This window comes from Salvelinus alpinus, chromosome 7 (assembly GCF_045679555.1).
Source record: "Salvelinus alpinus chromosome 7, SLU_Salpinus.1, whole genome shotgun sequence".
NCBI classification, from domain to species: domain Eukaryota; kingdom Metazoa; phylum Chordata; class Actinopteri; order Salmoniformes; family Salmonidae; genus Salvelinus; species Salvelinus alpinus.
In genome coordinates, this window is record NC_092092.1 from 30,339,530 (window position 1) to 30,359,751 (window position 20,222).

Consider the following 20,222-nt stretch of genomic DNA (forward strand, 5'->3'; position numbering starts at 1 on the left):
CTACAAAGCAAAAACAGGTTTTTAGAAATGTTCTCTTTTTTATATAAACAAAAAAACGTAAATATCACATTTACATAAGTATTCAGACCCATTTCTCAGTTCTTTGTTGAAGCACCTTTGGCAGATATTACAGTCTTCTTGGGAATGACGCTACAAGCTTGGCACACCTCTATTTAGGGAGTTTCTCCCATTTTTCTCTGCAGATCCTCTCAAGCTCTGTCAGGTTGGATGGGGAGCGTTGCCGCACAGCTATTTTCAGGTCTCTCCAGAAATGTTAGAATGGGTTCAAGTCTGGGCTCTGGTTGGGACACTCAAGGACATTCAGAGACTTGTCCCGAAGCCACTCCTGCATTGTCTTGGCTGTGTGCTTTGTGTTGTGGTCCTGTTGGAAGGTGAACCTTTGCCCCAGTCTGAGGTCCTGAGTGCTCTGTAGCAGGTCTTCATCGAGGATCTCTCTGTACTTTGCTCCGTTCATCTTTGTCTCGATCCTGATTAGTCTCCCAGTCCCTGCTGCTGAAAAACATCCACACAGCATGATGCTGCCACCACCATGCTTCACTGTAGGGATGGTGCCAGGTTTCCTCCAGACGTGAAGCTTGGCATTCAGGCCAAAGAGTTCAATCTTGGTTTCATCAGACCAGAGAATCTTGTTTCTCATGGTCTGAGAGTCTTTGGGTTTTTTATTTTTAATAAATGTGCAAAAATGTCTAAAAACCTGTTTTCAATCATTTCTAAAAACCTGTTTTCATTATGGGGTATTGTGTGTAGATTGCTGAGGATTTTTTATATTTTTTTATCCATTTTAGAATAAGGCTGTAACAACATTTGGAAAAAGTCAAGGGGTCTGAATACTTTCTGAAGGCACTGTATGTGGTTGTATTTGCCTGATGCCAGTGTTGTATGATTCTTCCAATGTACAGAATGTCTCAGTGACCTGCGATCAGGACATCTTTCAGTAGCTCAGGATTATATTTGCTTGTGATGCAGAAAGAAAACACAACAAATCAAATATTCCCCCCAGAAAGAGCTGCCTGTTTCGATTTGTCATTCCCCTTGGTTGAAAAAGCAGAAATCCAATACCTCTGACCCATATTGGATCCATACTGAAGCAGAATGGGTTGGGACATCAGTTTTCACAGTGTTATTGCCATGTCGAACACGAGCACAGCTTTGTCTGAAAATATATGTATCAATTAGTTCACTCTCACAATTGTCTTAGTACCTCAGTGGCCTGCTTTGCTAGCAGCATACTGTTGTTTGGCATATCTGGGTCCTTGTTGTTGAAAGGGCCCTGCTGTAATGTATTCCTAAAACTCACCATGTTGGCCTTCTGCCTACAAATCAGCAGAAAATGTTTTGGGCTAAAAGTGAAAAAGACAAAAAAGTACACTTCGTAAGAGACTAAAGAGGTGCTTCTACACCTGCATTGCTTGCTGTTTGTGGTTTTAGGCTGGGTTTCTGTACAGCACTTTGAGATATCAGCTGATGTAAGAAGGGCTATATAAATACATTTGATTTGATTTGATTTGGGAAAGTACTTCTTAGCTATGTATTTTGCCTTTTTATCTATATATGTTGACCTCATATAAAAGATCATGGGAATGCACTTAAAATCTACTCCAGGCCCGTTTTAAGACACGAGACAACAAAATGGGTCTGGAATCCTTTGTTTAGATTGCTTCTCCAGTGCTCACGAGAAGCTCTCGTGACAATGGGAGAGAATGGTACAGTGATTCCATGATGCACAAACATGTCATAAAACCACAACAAAGTAAATACTGCCATCTTCACGGTTCAGGCCAAGTTCACTGTTATGGCTGAGAGTAGACGAAGTTAAAATACTGGCAGAGTCAAAGCCAAGCTCGCAGGAAACAAACCCAGACAGATCATTACTGTAATATCTCTCTTTAATGAGTGAAAGACACAAACACTTCATTGACTGTCTCCCATTATAATCCGCTGTGTGCAAACTCTGATCTGGTGAATAAAATGCTCATCAGTATAGTGTGAAAACTAAATGAGACAGTTAAAGCTACCGTCTCAGCTTCCAAAACAATGAAACTAAAGTCTGTCCGAATGGGACTGTAGGACTTGCCAAAGCAGCCATCCTTAACTTTATTGTGACAGGTTTGGCCTGTTTTTATGATGAAATAAGGTTCTATTTTATTTCAATGTGAGTGAAGCACACATCACAGACGAGTGACAAACCAGACAGTTCTCTTAGCGGGAGAAGCTTCAGTTCAGTTGGCGAGCGTCTTACTATTATCTGTGTTTCAAATGGGCACACTTGAACCGTCACATTAGCTCCTTGACAGCCTCTTCACTCTCGTCTCGGACCAAGTCCAGCTTCGACACACACACACACACACACTCATGCACACACACAAATACACACCCACACACACAAATACACACCCACACACACTGAGGATCCTTGGCATGGGGTAGCAATACCAGGGCTGTCCTAAGGCCATGTCTCCATGAAATTGCTTTTATCACATTTATGTTGTCCTGGACCTGAGAGAATTTCTCTATATATTTTAATTGTCGTCTAAACCCTCTTAAGCTTTTTATTGTTAGTGAAGATAATGCTGACATATGACTGTATCAGGACTTTTTACAGCCATGCTTATGGAACCAAGAGTAAAATAAACTAATTTCAGTTTGATATTTTGTATATCACACAGGCACAAATGATGCCATGACTGGGTCACAGTGGAGTCTTAATTCCTACATCTTCATAGTCCCTATAACATAGAGAGTCACCTGGATGGATTCACTGTCAAATCTGCCCCCTATATTTATCAGAGCACTAGATCATTCTGTAATGAAAACACAATTACGTACCAGCTGATGTATTACTAAGGTTAGCTCTTCATGTAAACAAACCAGGCATGCTTTTAACTTCCTCCCATGTCACAAAATGTGACAGGTGTGTCTTCCATCATAATATACCATACTATCAAATGATGATCTATAGAATGATCAGATGGGTGTACAGTCCATCAGAAGAGCAGAACTCGCACCAAAGGATATTGTGCATTTATTCCATTGCTGGCTGAATGATCTGCCCACACTAACATGGATTTTACTACACCCTGCCCTTGTGAAGGTCAGTAAACTCTCTACATTAGTGTAATGTGATGTACTATACTGTAATTGCCTTTAACTTACACTAGATACCCTTACTCTCAGTAGCGAATGATCTCACAAAGTGGATGTAAGCCTATTTTAAAATGTAAATAATAGCTGACGTGAGGTTAAGGCTGTCAATCGGAAGCATAACTAACTCCTTCAATCCTCCACCTGTGAAGTGCACAACACTGTGAGGATAAATAGTTCTGGGTTGATGTGGTGAGGCCAGGCATATGGCATTCTCCAGTTGTTTTATAGCATGACCTGTGTGATTATGTTCTTGTGCCTAGAACCTGAGAAATACTAGATGTGCATATAAATAACTAACCCTAGCTGTCCACATCCTAATCCTAGCCTCAACTCTAATCCCAACCGTAGCTTCATGTCCACACCTCGACTCAACCCTAACCCTAACAACCCCCTGATATTTTGTCCTCTTACAGTTGTGGAAAGCCCGGGAGCAAAACAAAGGACACTGTGACTCTGTGACGAACAAAGCTGGCCCCGCAGAGCTATAGTAGGGCTTTCAAATTCAACTAGAAGCGAGTTAAACCCGGCAGACTGGCACCTCAGGCCCTCCCCACACTGACAGTCCTACAAAGAACCATTGAACGGTGGGAACTAGGAGAATTGTCTACATAGGCTGAGTCATATCTTCCTCCGCGTATCTTATCTTCCTCTACGTAATGTTTCCCTTTTATTACAGGTGTTTATACCTTTTCTCTTGTTCCTTGTTACAAAGGTTCCCTTTTCTCTTCCATAACCCTATTTCCCTATTATGTCAACATGTAAACAGTGCGGTAAATAATGGTGTAAACAACGCTAGAATCAACCACCCTCATATAGCACATTGTTTACACTGTGATGTCATAGTGAAATAAGGTTATTAATTGACTAACTTTTCTCTTTCTTTCTAAATGTTTAAGGAATGTAGTTTACTTCCAAACATAGTTTTAACCCCCCCCCCCACCCCCCGTCGTTGTCTATAAAGTGCTATTTATTGTTAAACTTATACATTAGTACACTTAGGAAAAGTTTGATTTGATTTAACAGTAATGACTTTTTTTGGCTGCACCATCTGCACAGTGCATGAACAGTAGTACAACATGTTTCTCTGGCTTCTGATCCATCCTGTGTGTTTGGTCATGGCCCCTGCAGTTCCTGTGGTGCGTTTGTAGATCCATTAGACCACACAGAGATCCCATTAGTGTCAAATACTGTTGATGAGGCCCTCTTACTTTGGGAGAACCACCCACATAAAACTGCCACTGAACCTTTAGCCCCAGTCATGGATCAACACTGCACACCTTACGGTGTGTGTGTGTGTGTGTGTGTGTGTGTGTGTGTGTGTGTGTGTGTGTGTGTGTGTGTGTGTGTGTGTGTGTGTGTGTGTGTGTGTGTGTGTGTGTGTGTGTGTGTGTGTGTGTGTGTGTGTGTGTGTGTGTGTGTGCGCACGCATGTGTGTGTATACTTTCTGCTTGTGTGTGCGTTCCCCTCCTGGACTATAAAGTCACTCCAGTAAAATAGCTCTCCCTTGTCTTATCTTGATTGGCTGGGACAAGGCCGGGCGGAGAAAAAGGGGAGGCAGACTGATGGGTGAGGATCCACAGACGCTTTCAGTCGCGTTCAGGACATCAGGGAGGACAGACAACAGAACCCTTGAGAATGAGCCTGAGACGAAGACAACTTAACCAAACACACAGCGACAGGCAGACGAGCCAAAGACAACTTTACCAAATACTAAGAAGACAATGATGACTTTGCTAATACACGTCAACTAGGTGAGGGACAAAGGACAAGTTAACTAATGCTTGTGAACTAGGACAGAGGACAACTTTACTAACACACGTCAACTAGGACAGAGGACAACTTTATAACATACTAAAACTAGTAGAGATGTCAGAGAAAACTTTATCAAACTGATCACAACTTAAAAAGGAGTGTCTCGTTTAAAGCCTCAATGAGATGGGGAACATTGCTCCAAAATAATCCACAACTAGAATAAGTTCCTGGATATCTTTACTAAACACCTGTCAACCAAGAGAAGAACACTATTTATTCCCAAAACATTAGTTACAGGAAGAATTTACCTTTAGAATATCAACCAACGCCTAAAAGAAGGTAAACACCGATCCTAAGAAGAAGCCGGCTCCATCTCTACCAGGCACCTATAAAAATGTACCTAAACCAATCACAAATCATCTTTACCCGAAAACCCATTGTTTTGAGGCGAGCCTATGTTGAAGAGAGAAGACACTGCCTTTCAAAAATCAGCTCAGAAGCCAAACACTGAGAGCAGCCTACACCGTGAGTAAGTCAGCTTAACCAAGCACATAACACGTTCACAAGTCTCAAACCATCTTTACCTGGAAAACCACATTGGTGAAAGGACTGGACACTTTAGAGAAGAGGCTTGTCCATGTGTTGGTTCCGTGTGGTGTGGATGCTGAGAGGTAAGACAAGGATGAGTGTGAAGAGAGCATCGATGGCAGGCGGGTCGATGAGGTGCCATCCAGCTTATATGTAAACAAAGTGCCATACCCATGCTACGACCAGCCTGGCACAGAGGGGGGTGGGCACTGGGGAGCACCACACTCTCTCCTTTACTCCTACTGCTCCTCTCCAGTCTGCAGGTAAGATGGTGAGCCGCGCGCACACACACACACACACACACGCACACACACACACACACATTAATATTAAGATCACTTTATTTGTCAGCACAAAGTCCAACCAAAATCTGCTTTATCCCAACGCCCCCGAAAGACACACATACAGGTTAAGTGACTTGATCAAGGTACAACGGCATCTAGGACTTGATAATAGCAACCCTCCGGTTGCCAGCTGACTTCCCACCAGATTTTTTCCTGTCAGACCCGGGACTCAAACTGGCTGGCAACTCTCCGGTTGCTGGTTCGTCTCTCTAAAACGCTTGGGTACCTGCCGCCCATATGCACACACATACACACACAAGCAGGGCACACACATGTGCATGTACTAATCTGAATTCAATTTCTCCAGAATATTGATTCTAAGCCAGTTTGGGAGCCATTTGATATTTCCTTTACAACTTTTCCTACTTGTTTCCTGTCAGGAGTGCCAGTAAAAAAGAAACATGTTTTTTTGTTTTTTTGTTGAGCATTTATTTGAACATCTATAGTACATATAGAATATTCAGTAAAATATGAAAAAACTAATATTCTGTTAAAAAAGTGAATTGAAGTAATCTCACAAATATTCCAACCTCACAACAGAGAAACATAATTTGCTCCAGATTCCAGTTCTCCTTTATCTGATTGAGAGGATGAGTTGCTACCGTTGAACTGTAAAACCATAATCTATCTCACTGACACAGTGAGATGATAAGCCCTGAATTTATGGTATGAAATCTTTGTTTTTTTTATGCGACTGGGATATGCAAGAACTTTGGAGTTGCTTAGCAACATGGCTATATGATAATGTACTGGGTTGCATGGCATGGCACACATGTGGCCGTGCATATCACTCCAGACATAAATATTATCACAAAATCTGCTGCAAAATGTACCAGAACAACCAGAAACGGACATACAGTATCAGGCAGATAAAATACACCGACGCATTTCCAAAGTATGATTCTATCTTAGTAACTCCTAAAACTCTATACCTTCAGTATTACCTTGTGTACTTACTGTAAATACATCCCTTTACTCAATAGTAGCTACATACTATATGATAAACATGATCTCAGTAGAGATCTCTCGGATTTTATTCTCAGGCCCTCAATTATATCAGCACTCTCTCCAAATATGTAACTGAGTTAAGCTCAGAATCCCTTAAGTGTCTCAGTGGAATTTAAAGTGTTTTCTCTTAAAGTAGAGGAGAGCCCCTGTACCCTCTTTTCACCCCAGATAGTAGAGAGAGGTTACACATTTCAGATAGATATACAGTATGTATCCCCATTGGAGTGTGAAGGCAAGGCAGGGAATGTTGGTCAGAGAAAGAGTACCGCACATAGAAATAGAATCCATTGGATGATATATCTACGGTACTGCACCTCACCTGTGGAATAACAGATTCTAAATGGGAAAACCTTGATTCTGTGTTTACTTTACAAAAAGAAGAGAAGGGTTGGTCTGTCACTAGAATAATTGAATTTATTATGTTTTGTCAATGTTTTATTTGTATAGAACATTGCCAAATCATGTGGTAAGATATCTTAAAAGTTAATATTCTGTTAACTCATATCCAAATAAGGTTGTTGATACTCGTATTTGTGGCCAAAGCTTAAATTGGAGAAAAAAACACTTCAAAAACCCCACCTCAAACTTGTATCTCAAACAGACCATTTAAAAAATGCTTGCTATTTCCTCATAGAGCATAACGTAATCTTGAGCTGGCCAATCAGCAGTCTACTTGCGCTAATCTTTTTTTCGACTAGTATACGCCCACACCATTAACCATTTTGTTGTTGGGGTATGCTCACACAATTGCAACACAGAAAAGCTGCTTTTCAACATATTTCATTAAAAAGATTTGTAAGGAAAATGAATAAGTCACATTTCATAGAAATCTGGAAACACTGGGCAGTCACTTTACATTTTGGACCAAGATCATGAATAGGCATAAGGTTGTATTTACACAGCCACCCTAAGAACGCAAATCAGATTTTCGTTATACTTCAGAAATTCTTTGGACTGTCCACTCAGTTTTACATGTGACCAAGATCAGATTTGCGCATTCGCATTGATGTAGCCTCTGAAGTAGCAAACAGATGTAATGCTCATTTCCCATCACTGCTACTGTAAATGTTGGGGTGGTTGTCATGGTAACAACAGGTCATGCGCAATAGTGTGCAATAATGATGCGTTCATAACCAGGTGGGAAGGTGGTATTTACCACATACAACTGGGAAAAATCCACTTGAATCCCCCTCGTAATTACTAGTTGGAAACTCGTCTATCATCCCTGAGCTCCAACTTGTCCCACATGCTGAGCTCTGACATCACCTACTAAGGAAATTACCTCGATAACAGCATTTTCTGCAGTTAGATGTAAAAACTAAACATTATTTCTAAAAATCTATTCTGTTTTTTGAACGCTATAATTGGTTTACAATCATGACGTCTGTACTTACAGCTTGTTGGCCATTAGCCAATCAGCGTTTCTCAACGAGTTCAAAGCACATGATAGGATCCAACTGGTATTTACAAATTCACAACTGTTAATGACCACCTTCCCACTTGGTTATGAACGCAGCATCAAACCACTTAAGAGCAAAAAAAATCTAATCTGAGGTCCAGACAGAGGTCGCATATGGAGGATCGGGTTTCTATCAGGATTCAGATTACACAGGAAGCCCAATTCTGATCTTTTGCTCAATCATTGGGTAAAAGATCAGAATTACGCTGCCTGTGTAAACGCAGCCATATGGAGGTGGTACTGTATGAACTGGAAGTCAAAAGATTAGATTCCCTGTAGTTATTTTTGATGTTTACACATTAGGGAAAGACTAGATAGATATCAGATATGCAAATAATTGTCCAAAGATCATAATTGGGCTGCCTGTGTAAACGCAGCCTAACTGAGTTACTGCTGGTCAAATCTCCCATTTTGATTTCTCTTCTCAGAGTAAATGAAACAGGTGCATTTACTTCTATTAGTTTAGACCACATGACATTAGGGTCTCGATTCAATCTGTATCGCCGAAGTTCAGCGCTATAGCACGATTTAAAATTTAAGACAATGTTCCTGCGTCTGCGGAAACTGCATTCAAGGTTAGCCTTGCATATGTCGGCTCAATCGGAAATTACCTTTACATTTCAATTGCACTACAGTGCTGAACTTCGACAATACGGATTGAATTGAGCCCTAGGCTTGTGAAATTGCCTACACAGACACCTAACAAAGATGGAGGTTGGGTAGTTAGATAGCTCAACAGGAATTCTACTCAAATACTGCCATCTTGTGGACTCTCACTAAAACCACATTCCCCTCAGTCTTCCTGGCACATTGTTGGGGGTGGTAAAAATGTATAGTTTATCATAAAATATTCCTCTCTTTATAACTGTCTTATTTCACATGAAAGGTGGTGGGCTCTGTGATTGATTTGATTTGATTAGGATCCCCCATTAACTGACGCCACGAAGATGAAACTTGAAGAGTTGATCTCTAAACGGAATGAATATAGGGAGAACTGCACCAGGATTTTAGCAGAAAGCATCTTCTCAGAAACTGGTGAGCAGTTTGTTTTTGGCCCTGGCCAGTTGCATGTATCACTGTACCATTCTTCCGCTACAATGTGTATTGTCATTTAATTGCAGCCAGACTGTCAGGGCAGCAATTGATCTATATGGAAATTCATTTTCCGTTAAGCAATAGAACTTTATTATTGATGTACTTTTCTGTCTGTCTCTTACTCTTTACTTGTTTGTCCTTTCAGGAATCTACTGTAACGGGATGGTTGACGTGTTTGTATGCTGGCCCCACTCAGCTCCCGGTAACGTGTCAGTGCCCTGTCCTTCCTACCTTCCCTGGATTACAACGGGTGAGTCTGGAGGCTTCATTCAGGGTAACTCAAACCATCAAATGCAATTTGGATTCAGAACTAACCATTCCACCGAAACAGCCAACTGCTATTTTTTGGAGTGCATTAAGTCTAAACTGGACATAGGTGGTGAAGTCAGTCTTTTTGGATCTTAAAAAGGCCTTTGATACTGTGAATCATGAGGTCCTCCCTTCCGAACTATCCCCCGTTAATGTGTCCACTGAAGTTATTCGTTGGATGTATTCCTATCTGACAAACAGAAGTCAAAGGGTTTGTTTGGGGGACACTCAGTCGGACTCTCCTTACTATAACTTCAGGGTATGACAAGGGTCAATATTAGGCCCCCTTCTGTTTACCCTCTATGTAAATGAGCTCCCACTTGTTTGCCCACAAGTTAACATGCAGATGTATGCAGACGATACAGTTCTGTAAGTACACAGAAAAATAGACAACTAGTTGTTAACAAGTTAACTGAAGCTATGGTACATGTTTCTAAATGTATGACTAATTCTTGCCTGCATTTAAAGACTGTTTCTATGTACTTCTCTAAGAAATCCATTGATTCTTCCCAACAAGCTGTTCTTGTTAATGAGGAGCGTCTGAAAGTTGTGTCTAATTTCAGGTATCTCGGCGTCATTTTGGACTCCAACTTGACATTTAAGAAACATGTGAAGAAGGTGCTTAATAACACAGTCAAGTTTGGATTATCCAACTTTAGGTTTATAAAACTATATATGCATGCTATAATCTTCTCCCATTTGAGATATTGCCTCACATGCTGGTCACAGGCAGGAGCTACTATTCTGAAACCAATCGAATCACTTGATAACAAACCAAACAGTTACCACCATTGTCATATAATTTACATACATCATTTATTTAGTCTGGATAGCTTTAAGCATGATGTAGAGCCTTGCAAGCCTTGTCTTTAAGATCCTGAATGGTCTTGTCTCTCCACCCCTATGCCGGCATATCATGCTCAAGGAAAGCACCTCCAGGATAACAAGGGCAGTAACTAGAGGGGATTGCGTTGTCCCTTTTCGACACAGTAAAATCGGCCCATCGGCCTTCTCTGTTAGAGCTACAAAATACTGGAATGCAATGCACATGGACTTGAGAAGCTGCACTGACTATTGTATTTTTAAATTGAAAATTGAAAACATAGTTCAAATCTATCCAAACCTGTACACATGAGTTATCTGTGACTCCTCATATGTAAGACGACAGTTGATGATCGTGTTGTTGTTGTTAGAATGATATATTTTGTATTGTTTTAGTGAGTATTTATATAGTGGCTGTGAAAAGGCCCTTACATGCCCAGGTACTACAGGTGCAAATGATCTTTTGGCTAACCCCGGCACATTTACATGGATGTTTCATTATTGTAATATTGATGTTGATTTATGTGCATTGTCCCTTATGAATAAATAAATATCACACCTATCCATACATTCTACATCTATAACGTCATGTGATGGCACAACACAACATCATAACATTTCATACAGTACCACACACAATTAGAAGCGCAGTTAAACGTGCCTTCCAACATGGTTGGAACATGAGCAAATCTCTCGATCCAGTCATTCCTCTTCTCTTCCGGACCCAGATGACTCCAGGAGAGTGTACATGGAGTGTCTGTCCAATGGGTCCTGGCGACTCCAGGAGAATTCTACGGATGTCTGGCGGGAGAAGACAGAATGTGATGACCAAGACTTCTTTAAACCCGAGGTGAGGAAAAGGCTGTGAGAGGAAACAAAGTGGAGACTTGCCTTGCATTTGGAAAAGGCCTTGCAACTGAAACGTCAACAATAAACCATACCCCAGTTAAAGATTTCCCATTTGTATGTTATTAGGGATCCCCGTTAGCTGCTGCCAAGGTAGCAGCTACTTTTTCTGGGGTGCATACACATTAAGACACTTATATTACACATAAAACAAAAGATGAAACAGTGCATCATATAACACTGTCATACCACCACATATCCACAACACAAAATGTATGATACCACTATGATACCACTATACAACAATATTACAAGTGTGTGTAGAGTGCGTGTGCCAGCACCCGTGTGCGTGTGTCTGTACCTGTGTGTGTGTCTCTTCACAGTCCCTGCTGTTCCATAAGGTGTATTTCTTTCTGTTTTTAAATCTGAATCTACTGTTTGCATCAGTTACCTGATGTGGAATAGAGTTCCATGTAGTCATGGCTCTATGTAGTACTGTGCACCTCTCATAGTCTGTTCTGGACTTGTAGATTGTGAAGAGACCTCTGGTGGCATGTCATGTGGGGTATGCATGGGTGTCCGAGCTGTGTGCTAGTCGTTTAAACAGACAGTTCGGTGCATTCAGCTTTTCAACACCTCTTACAAAAACAAGTAGTGATGAAGTCAATCTCTCCTCCACTTTAAGCCATGCGAGATTGCCATGCATATCATTAATGTTAGCTCTATGTACAGCCACACTGCCCTGTTCTGAGCCAATTGCAATTGAACTAAGTCCCTCTTTGTGGCACCTGACCACACAACTGAACAGTAGTCTAGGTGCGACAAATCTAGGGCCTGTAGGAAGGATAGTTGTAAATCATGCAGCCCCTTGTATCACGATCGCAGATTTTAGAGAAAAAACTAATGTCGGTACATATAAGTGTCTAACATCGGCTGAAAGCTTAAATTCTTGTTAATATAACTGCACAGTCCAATTTACAGCAGCTATTACTGCGGGAAAAATGCCATGCTATTGTTTGAGGAGAGCCCTTAACAACAAAACACTTTTTTCACCGCAAATAGGTTTGATAAATTCACCTCTGAAGGTGAAATGTGTTCTTACATTCTGAAATCTTGCTCTGATGTATCATCCAAAGGGTCCCAGAGATAACATAAAGTGTTGTTTTGTTAGATAAAATCATTTTTCATATCCTAAAAAGGTCCATATGGCATGCACGATCGATTTTGTATTTCCACTCGTTCAATTTGCAAAGAAAGGAATCTTTGAAAATCTAACCCTAAACATTGTTTCAACCAGTCAAATCACGTTCGTATGTATTCCTCAGAGATCCTAGAATGTAACCAGACTTCACTATATCATTAGGGGTGTAGTATATCCTATAGGACACCACATTTGGTCAGAGAGCGACCCCTTCATGGCATGCCGATGACGCGGGCGGTCTTCACTTGATCGACTCTTAACTTTGTCAAATAAGCACCAAACAAAGCTAGCTAGATAGCCAATGAGCTGGGCTTTACGGGAGTATCCAGAAACCCTGTATCTGTCGCAAAATGTAGCTGTTAACCTTGTGCGACAGCCAGCCTTTTCTTTTTGGACAAAAATTATATGAATATGGAGAGTTATGAAGTTATGAAAACTGGTTGTTTGCAAATGTTGAACTTATAATAAATATGGCTACTAATACTGGAAAAGCTCAATCAAAGTCCACGTATACAGATTTGATGATATTCTTGCAGAAAAATTTAATATGAATGTAAACGTCTCCTTCACGATTTGCCCAAATGTACCTGGCTGACTTCACATTAAATGTCATGTAGTTTGCTCATACTTCAAGTTATTGAAAAAAAGGGGGCTATCCCTAAGAAGTTTTTAACTACTGTTGTATCAACATGTTTTGACCCTGAAAGTTTATAATCCAGGGTTTCACCAAGCTGTTTAGTCACATCAACTTGCTCAAATTCCACATAATTCATTACAATATTTAGTTGTGGTTTAGGGTTTAGTGAATGATTTGTCAAAAAATACAGTGCTTTTAGTTTTTGAAATATTTAGGACAAATAGGCTGACCACACTGCGCGCGAGCGTTACAAAATAAATGTATAAATCTATGTTATTCAATTATTGCACCCACACTGCTCGCGTGCATCAACAAGTGTCTGCGTTGCCAAGGGCTAAAATAAAAATGCTTTCTATTTCTGACGCAGATCGCGCTGCAAGTCCTGCCTCTCCCATCTCCTCATTGGTTTATAGAAGCGGGTATCCACGTGCAATCTCCTCATTGGTTATACCCACGTGGGTGATTGAAAGACGAACTGTGTTGCCGGTCGGTGTAGTAATATTATGAAAGTTTAGAAGCCAATCACCATATAAGTTCAAAGATGAAAAAGCCTGGAAGGACGAGAGATGACTAGAAACGATTCGGTTGACCGTTTTATGTGTGGATTAATTGTCGGAGTAGAGGACCTTGTGCATTTCAGGTAAAATAACAACTCAATGTTTATATCCCAGGACAAATTAGCTAGCAACAGCAAGCTAGCTAAATAGGACAAATTAGCTAGCAAGTGCAAGCTAACTAGCTAAATTGCCATACATGTTTAATGCTTTTTGTCCTGTTCCCAAATTAATGTAATTGGTTCAGAGTTTGTTTTGATATTTTAACCTGTGTGGTGTGATCGCGTTTGGTGTGGGGGGACAAAATAAGACGGTTTGGGTTCCGTGTAACTTATTCCTTGCCACCCATTCTGAAACTAACTGCAGCTCTTTGTGAAGTGTTGCTGTCATTTCAGTTGCTGTAGTAACTGATGTGTATAGTGTTGAGTCATCCGCATACATAGACACCCTGGCTTTACTCAAAGCCAGTGGCATGTCGTTAGTAAAGATTGAAAAAAGTAAGGGGCCTAAACAGCTGCCCTGGGGAATTCCTGGTTCTACCTGGATTATGTTGGAGAGGCTTCCATTATAGAAAACTCCTTCAAGACTGTTGGAAAATCATTCCAGGTGAAGCTGGTTGAGAGAATGCCAAGATTGTTTAAAGCTGTCATCAAGGCAAAGTGTGGCTATTTGAAGAATCTCAAATATAAAATAGATTTTGATTTGTTTAACACTTTTTTGTTTACTACATGATTCCATAAGTGTTATTTCATAGTTTTGATATCTTCACTATTATTCTACAATGTAAAAAATAGTACAAATAAAGAAAAACCCTTGAATGAGTAGGTGTTCTAAAACGTTTGACCGGTAGTGTACATTATCAACCATTTAACAAGTTATCCAGAAACTTACTGTTAGCACTTGGTGGTCTATAGCGGCTTCCCACCACAATGGGATTTAGGTGAGGCAGATGAACCTGTAGCCATAATACTTCAACAGTATTTAACATGAGATCCTCTCTAAGCTTTACAGGAATGTGGTTCTGAATAGTGTCTAAACGGCAACACTCATCTTTTGGCATTTCTGTATTTTCTGTAGATGTTATAACCATGTATTGCTTTCATTGTATCATCAAAGGTAATATCTAAGTGAATTTCAGAGGTTGAGGTCAATTGCCTCTTTTTCACTTATTTTTTTCCATGTCTGTGTCTTTCAGGAAGATGAGTGGTTTCGCCATGCAGCCCTGAGGGTCATCTCCATCGTTGGCTACTCTCTGTCCCTCTCCTCCCTCTCTCTGGCCACTCTGCTCATGGGCATTCTCAGGTTAGTGTCAAGGGGCCAGAGTGCAGGGGTCAGGGGGTTAGGCACATGTTAATGATGATTATGATGAATTCTACTATCGTAGGGCGATGACACAACTGCAAAGCAATGACATACTCCTTAGTCATGTAATTGATTCAAAACCCCTGGTCAGTGTTCAATGTCATTAATTGATAATAAAATATAAATGGATACCAGGGGAAGCAGAATAACAAGATTACAGATTATGTTATTGATCACTATAAACCACAATGGATTGTCTATGTACTGAGCATTCATCTTAGTCGCATAATCACAAAATCAATTTCCACACTAAATAGTCAGTGGTGGGTTTGAGTCAATGCTAACATCTGTCTCTTCCAGGAAGCTCCACTGTACGAGGAACTACATCCACATGAATCTGTTTGTGTCCTTCATGTTGAGAGCCATAGCCGTCTTCATAAAGGAGATCGTGTTACATGTCATGTACACCAAGCTACCCAGTGACGACCAAGGGTGGAACTCATACTCCAACTCAGTGGTACTCATGTCCTGTAGAGTTTGTTAAAAAAATCTATAAAAACATTACATTTTCAACCATGCTGGCCTTCAGAATACTTATTTCTTATGATAGAAGAAATCTCGGGCACCCAGAACCAAATCTCAGGTGTGCTCTTACGTTAACGTCTGTCACAAGAGACTATGATGTAAAATAAATGTATTCAACAAGGATAAGGCACTGTAATATATCATCTAATATCTCCTCTTCCTGTAGATAACGGTGGTATGTAAGGCCTCCCGGGTGTCCATGGAGTATTTTGTAGCCTGTAACTACTTCTGGCTCCTGGTAGAAGCAATCTTCCTCCAGACCCTCCTCTTCACCGACGTCCTCACCAAGAGACGGCTGCTCAAGAGATACATGTTCATTGGCTGGGGTATGGTTCTAAATGTTTATAAGATACATGTTAATTGGCTGAGGTAAGGCGCTAATGTTTAAAAGACACATTCTGATTGGTTGGGGTAAGGCTCTAATGTTTGAAAGGCACATGTTCATTGGATAGGGTAAGGCTCTAATGAAGATAGAGCTCATGGCAACAAAATACTTTTGCTCTCGCTAAAGGTACTCCATTCGTGTTTGTGGTGCCATGGGCAGTGAGCAAAGTTTTATATGAAAATAAAGGGTAAGTATTTGGGGAGAATTTCCACCACTCATTTCAAGACTTCTGATCATATTTCTGTCTGTTCGCATAAAGTAATCAATCAGTACTGATCTGTGTAAATACCCAATAGTCGATGATACAAGCTGATGCTGTAGGCCCAAATCTCGCTTGAATCTCTCCTGTCCTAAGGTGCTGGAACAATGAGAATAGATGGATCTGGTGGATAATAAGGGGACCCATCACTTTATCTGTGTTGGTGAGTAGCAACCTACAATATATAATCTATAGCAACCTCCTGTATCACCACTCAAATAATGCTCCACTGATATCTAAGAACGTGACACAACGATAAATCGTCTATCAAACCATATGACTCTACAGTGTACGCCAAAAGTGCACAAGACTGACACACTGGGGGCATCAGCTCTTGTGAGATTTCCTGTGATTTTTCACTGATTTCACACCGATTTTGGGATGTTTAAGATCAATAGTTCACAGACCATGTGACATAGACGTCAGCCAGAGCAGCGGGTGTCAGAAGCAGTCACAAGCATGTCATATAGGGCAGAATGGTTAGGGTGCACTGATCCCAATAAGATAGTGTTTCTCCTCTTAAAGACACAGTTTACTTTTTACACACCAGCCTAAAAACATAAGCATCTCCTACTGTTTTACAGAAAAAATATAAATTTGATTTGTGTTGCAGGTCATTTTCTACATATTCATCAAAATACTAATGTTGCTGCTCTCAAAGTTAAAGGCAGACCAAGTGAAATTCACAGACTACCGATACAGGTAGGCTACGGTCACTCTAAAGGTTTACTCTGATCTGTGACAGTAGTAGCCAGCACCCTCAAGCAACTATTTTATTTGAACCCCAATACAGTCTGAATGCCAAAACTCCTTTCCTTTTCTCTGTTAGCTTGGCCAGGGCTACGATAGTCCTGATCCCTCTACTGGGGATCCACGAGGTAGTTTTCACAATACTGATAGACGAGAGTGTGGAGGGAAGCAGCCGCTATGCCAGGAACTTCATTAACCTCACCCTCAGCTCCTTCCAGGTAAGAACTGATAACAAAATGGCCACCTTCCAAAAGACCATAACAAATGTTTAATTGTTCCTGTTGAGTAAAGATAGGAAAACATCCTGATCCCATTAAGAACTGCATTTAGAGGGAAAGAATGTGTCTTGATAATACATGCAAATGGTCCGGTAGAGTTTGTTACCTTGAATACAATCATTATGAGTAATACCTCTCTCTCAGGGATTCTTGGTTTCTGTGCTGTACTGCTTCGCCAACGTAGAGGTAACTATCCACAAACTAGCAGTTCAATTTACTGTAGCCTAAGTGTTAGCGTAACAAATCGTTCTAATCGTAATAGAATTTTAAAAAAAATAAAAAAAATAACTCAAATAAAAATCTGTTATCTCCAGGTCCAGACGGAGCTGAAAAAGCGATGGCAGCTCTTCCTGTTCACAAACCACTTCCAGGTCATGCCCTGCATCGACTTCCGGGGCGAACCCCTCAAACATCTGTGGAAGTGCTCTAGAGGCCGACGCCCCCATGGCTCCCAGCAGAGCGAATCATACGAGGAGGGGGGTGGGCCTGCCACACACTCCCACTTGCTGCAGGTGGCCTTGCAGGGGCAAGGAGGGCGACGAGAGGTGGAAGGAGGGGAGGTGGCAGGGTGGCGAGATAGGGAGAGAGACACGGGAGGATTGGAGTTCCACACCAGGAAGAGCCTGTCAAGTAGCGATGGAGAGATGACGCTGGGAGAGACCATGGAGGAGATACTGGAGGAGAGCGAGTTCTGACCTCCTCCATCTTGTGGACACTCCTTGTCAGGATTGGTTAGGTTACCTGTCCAAAATTGTAATCAGTAATGTAACTTTTGGATTACCCAAACTCAGTAACATAATCTGATTACTTTCAGTTACTTTTGAATTACTTTCCCCAGAAGAGGCATTAGAAGAAGACAAAAAGCATCCATCAAACACATTTGGTGTGTCATCATAGTGGTCTCTGATTTGTGGGCAGCCACACTCAGGTGGAACGAACATAAACTTGCGCCTTTTTTCAATGCTGAATTGATTGTCATTGAGAAAACCAAAACAAACATCGTTTCTGAATTTAAAAGTAATTCTAGAAGTAGTCATCTAGTTTCTCAAAAGTATCTGTAATCTGATTACAATATTTTAGCTGTTTTTTTGTAATCAGTTACTCCCAAACCCTGCCACCTCCCTTTCTGGACTGTTATGAACTGTTAAGGTGCCTTGTCTCCTGACAGATGGGAAGAATCTCAATTGCATACACCTTGCGTCTTCTCTCCTCGCCTCCTTCTCAAAACCCATTTGAGGAGAAGGTCAAAGGGGAGAACCCTCACTTTCTCGTCCAATGGGGTTTGAGAAGGAGGCGAGGAGCGAGAACGCGATACAAGTCCTTGCTTGGATAGACAATGAGATTGGTGTTGTTGTATCTTTGTACAGATTATTTGTATGGTACCTTTGTGTATCGTTTTGTTTACGTGTATGTGAGTAATGTTCCACTATAAAAAATATGAGTTTTATGAAAAATCATAATACATACACTGAGTGTACAAAACATGCTCTTTCCATGACAGACTGACCAGGTGAATCCAGATGAAAGCTATGATCCCTTATTGATGTCACTTGTTAAATCCACTTCCATCAGCATAGATGAAGGGGATGAGACAGGTTAAAGAAGGATTTTTAAGCCTTGAGACATGGGTTGTGTATGTGTGCCATTCAGAGGGTGAATGGGCAAGACAAGAGATTTAAGTGCCTTAGAACGGGGTATGGTAGTCGGTACCAGGTGCACCGGTTTGAGTCAAGAACTGCACCGCTGCTGGGTTTTTCACTCTCAACAGTGTGTACCAAGAATGGTCCACTACCCAAAGAACATCCAGCCAACTTGACACAACTGTGGGAAGCATTGGAGTCAACATGGGCCAGCATCCCTGTGGACCGCTTTCGACACCTTGTAGAATCCCAGACAAATGGAGGCTGTTCTGAGGGCAAAGGGGGTGCAGCTCAATATTAGGAAGGTGTTCCTAATGTATTGTACACTCAGTGTATATTTATGTACATACTTTTTATCAGAAAAACAATCAAATTACTCAAATAAACTTTATCACATAAAGGTACTTACTGCAGGTATATAAACACAATAGAGCATTAACAGGTAAGTGTACATTTTTTGTTGTCAGAAAATGTTGACATTGAAAAGGACAGTCTGAAGGATACAGTCTGAAGGATACGTGTTACAGTTCATGTGCATGATGTGGGTATTATGTATTTGTCATATCTAAAAACGTATAGTGATACATTAAAGAAATCTTGTATTACCGTTTGTGTTTGAAACAAATCTCTGATACTGATTACTAAATAATAAAAAGGTATACGGTAACGACACACAACAGATACAGCATGGGGGGAGGGCAGGTAGCCTAGTGGTTGGAGCGTTGAGCCAGTAACCGAAAGGTTGCTGGATTGAATCCCCAGGCTGACAAGGTACAAATCCGTTGTTCTGCCCCTGAACAAGGCAATTAACCCACTGTTTCCCAGTAGTCTGTCATTGTAAATAAGAATTTGTTCTTAACTGACTTGTCTAGTTAAATAAAACATTTAAAAAATACCACATGGACAAGGTTTTCAGATGCCACACAAGTGCAAGTAATATAGTCAGTGCTCAAATTGAGGGGGTATGCGGGGGCACCCAGCACCACTTGTTCAAAAAAAGGGCAAAAAGTGTTAGCTTAAAAATGTGAAGGCAAAAAAAATGGATCCCGATAATATTAAGCAATCTATACCAATGCCTTTTGCCCTTTTTTTGAACAAGTGGTACTGCGTGCCCCCGCAAGGCTAGAAACAAGCTGTGAATTCCACGAGAAAGACGCGACTCCAATGCACTTATCCCCGGATGTCTTTGGTTCGTCTAAGAAATTCAGAAGCTGAGTTACGACCTTCTAAAGTTGAGGAATAA

General features: G+C 41.0%; 1 protein-coding gene across 1 annotated transcript; it reads left to right on the plus strand.

The window, feature by feature from the left end:
* The first annotated feature begins 4,696 nt into the window (after positions 1 to 4,696).
* LOC139580776 (glucagon-like peptide 2 receptor) lies at positions 4,697 to 19,580 on the plus strand. Its single transcript, XM_071409779.1, has 13 exons — positions 4,697 to 5,768; positions 9,237 to 9,351; positions 9,557 to 9,661; positions 11,271 to 11,392; positions 14,976 to 15,082; positions 15,443 to 15,599; positions 15,834 to 15,993; positions 16,179 to 16,239; positions 16,408 to 16,474; positions 16,925 to 17,013; positions 17,141 to 17,279; positions 17,484 to 17,525; positions 17,654 to 19,580. Exons 1-13 carry the CDS (start codon positions 5,679 to 5,681, stop codon positions 18,032 to 18,034), a joined length of 1,635 nt encoding a protein of 544 aa, XP_071265880.1. The 5' UTR covers positions 4,697 to 5,678; the 3' UTR covers positions 18,035 to 19,580.
* The last annotated feature ends 642 nt before the right edge of the window (positions 19,581 to 20,222 follow it).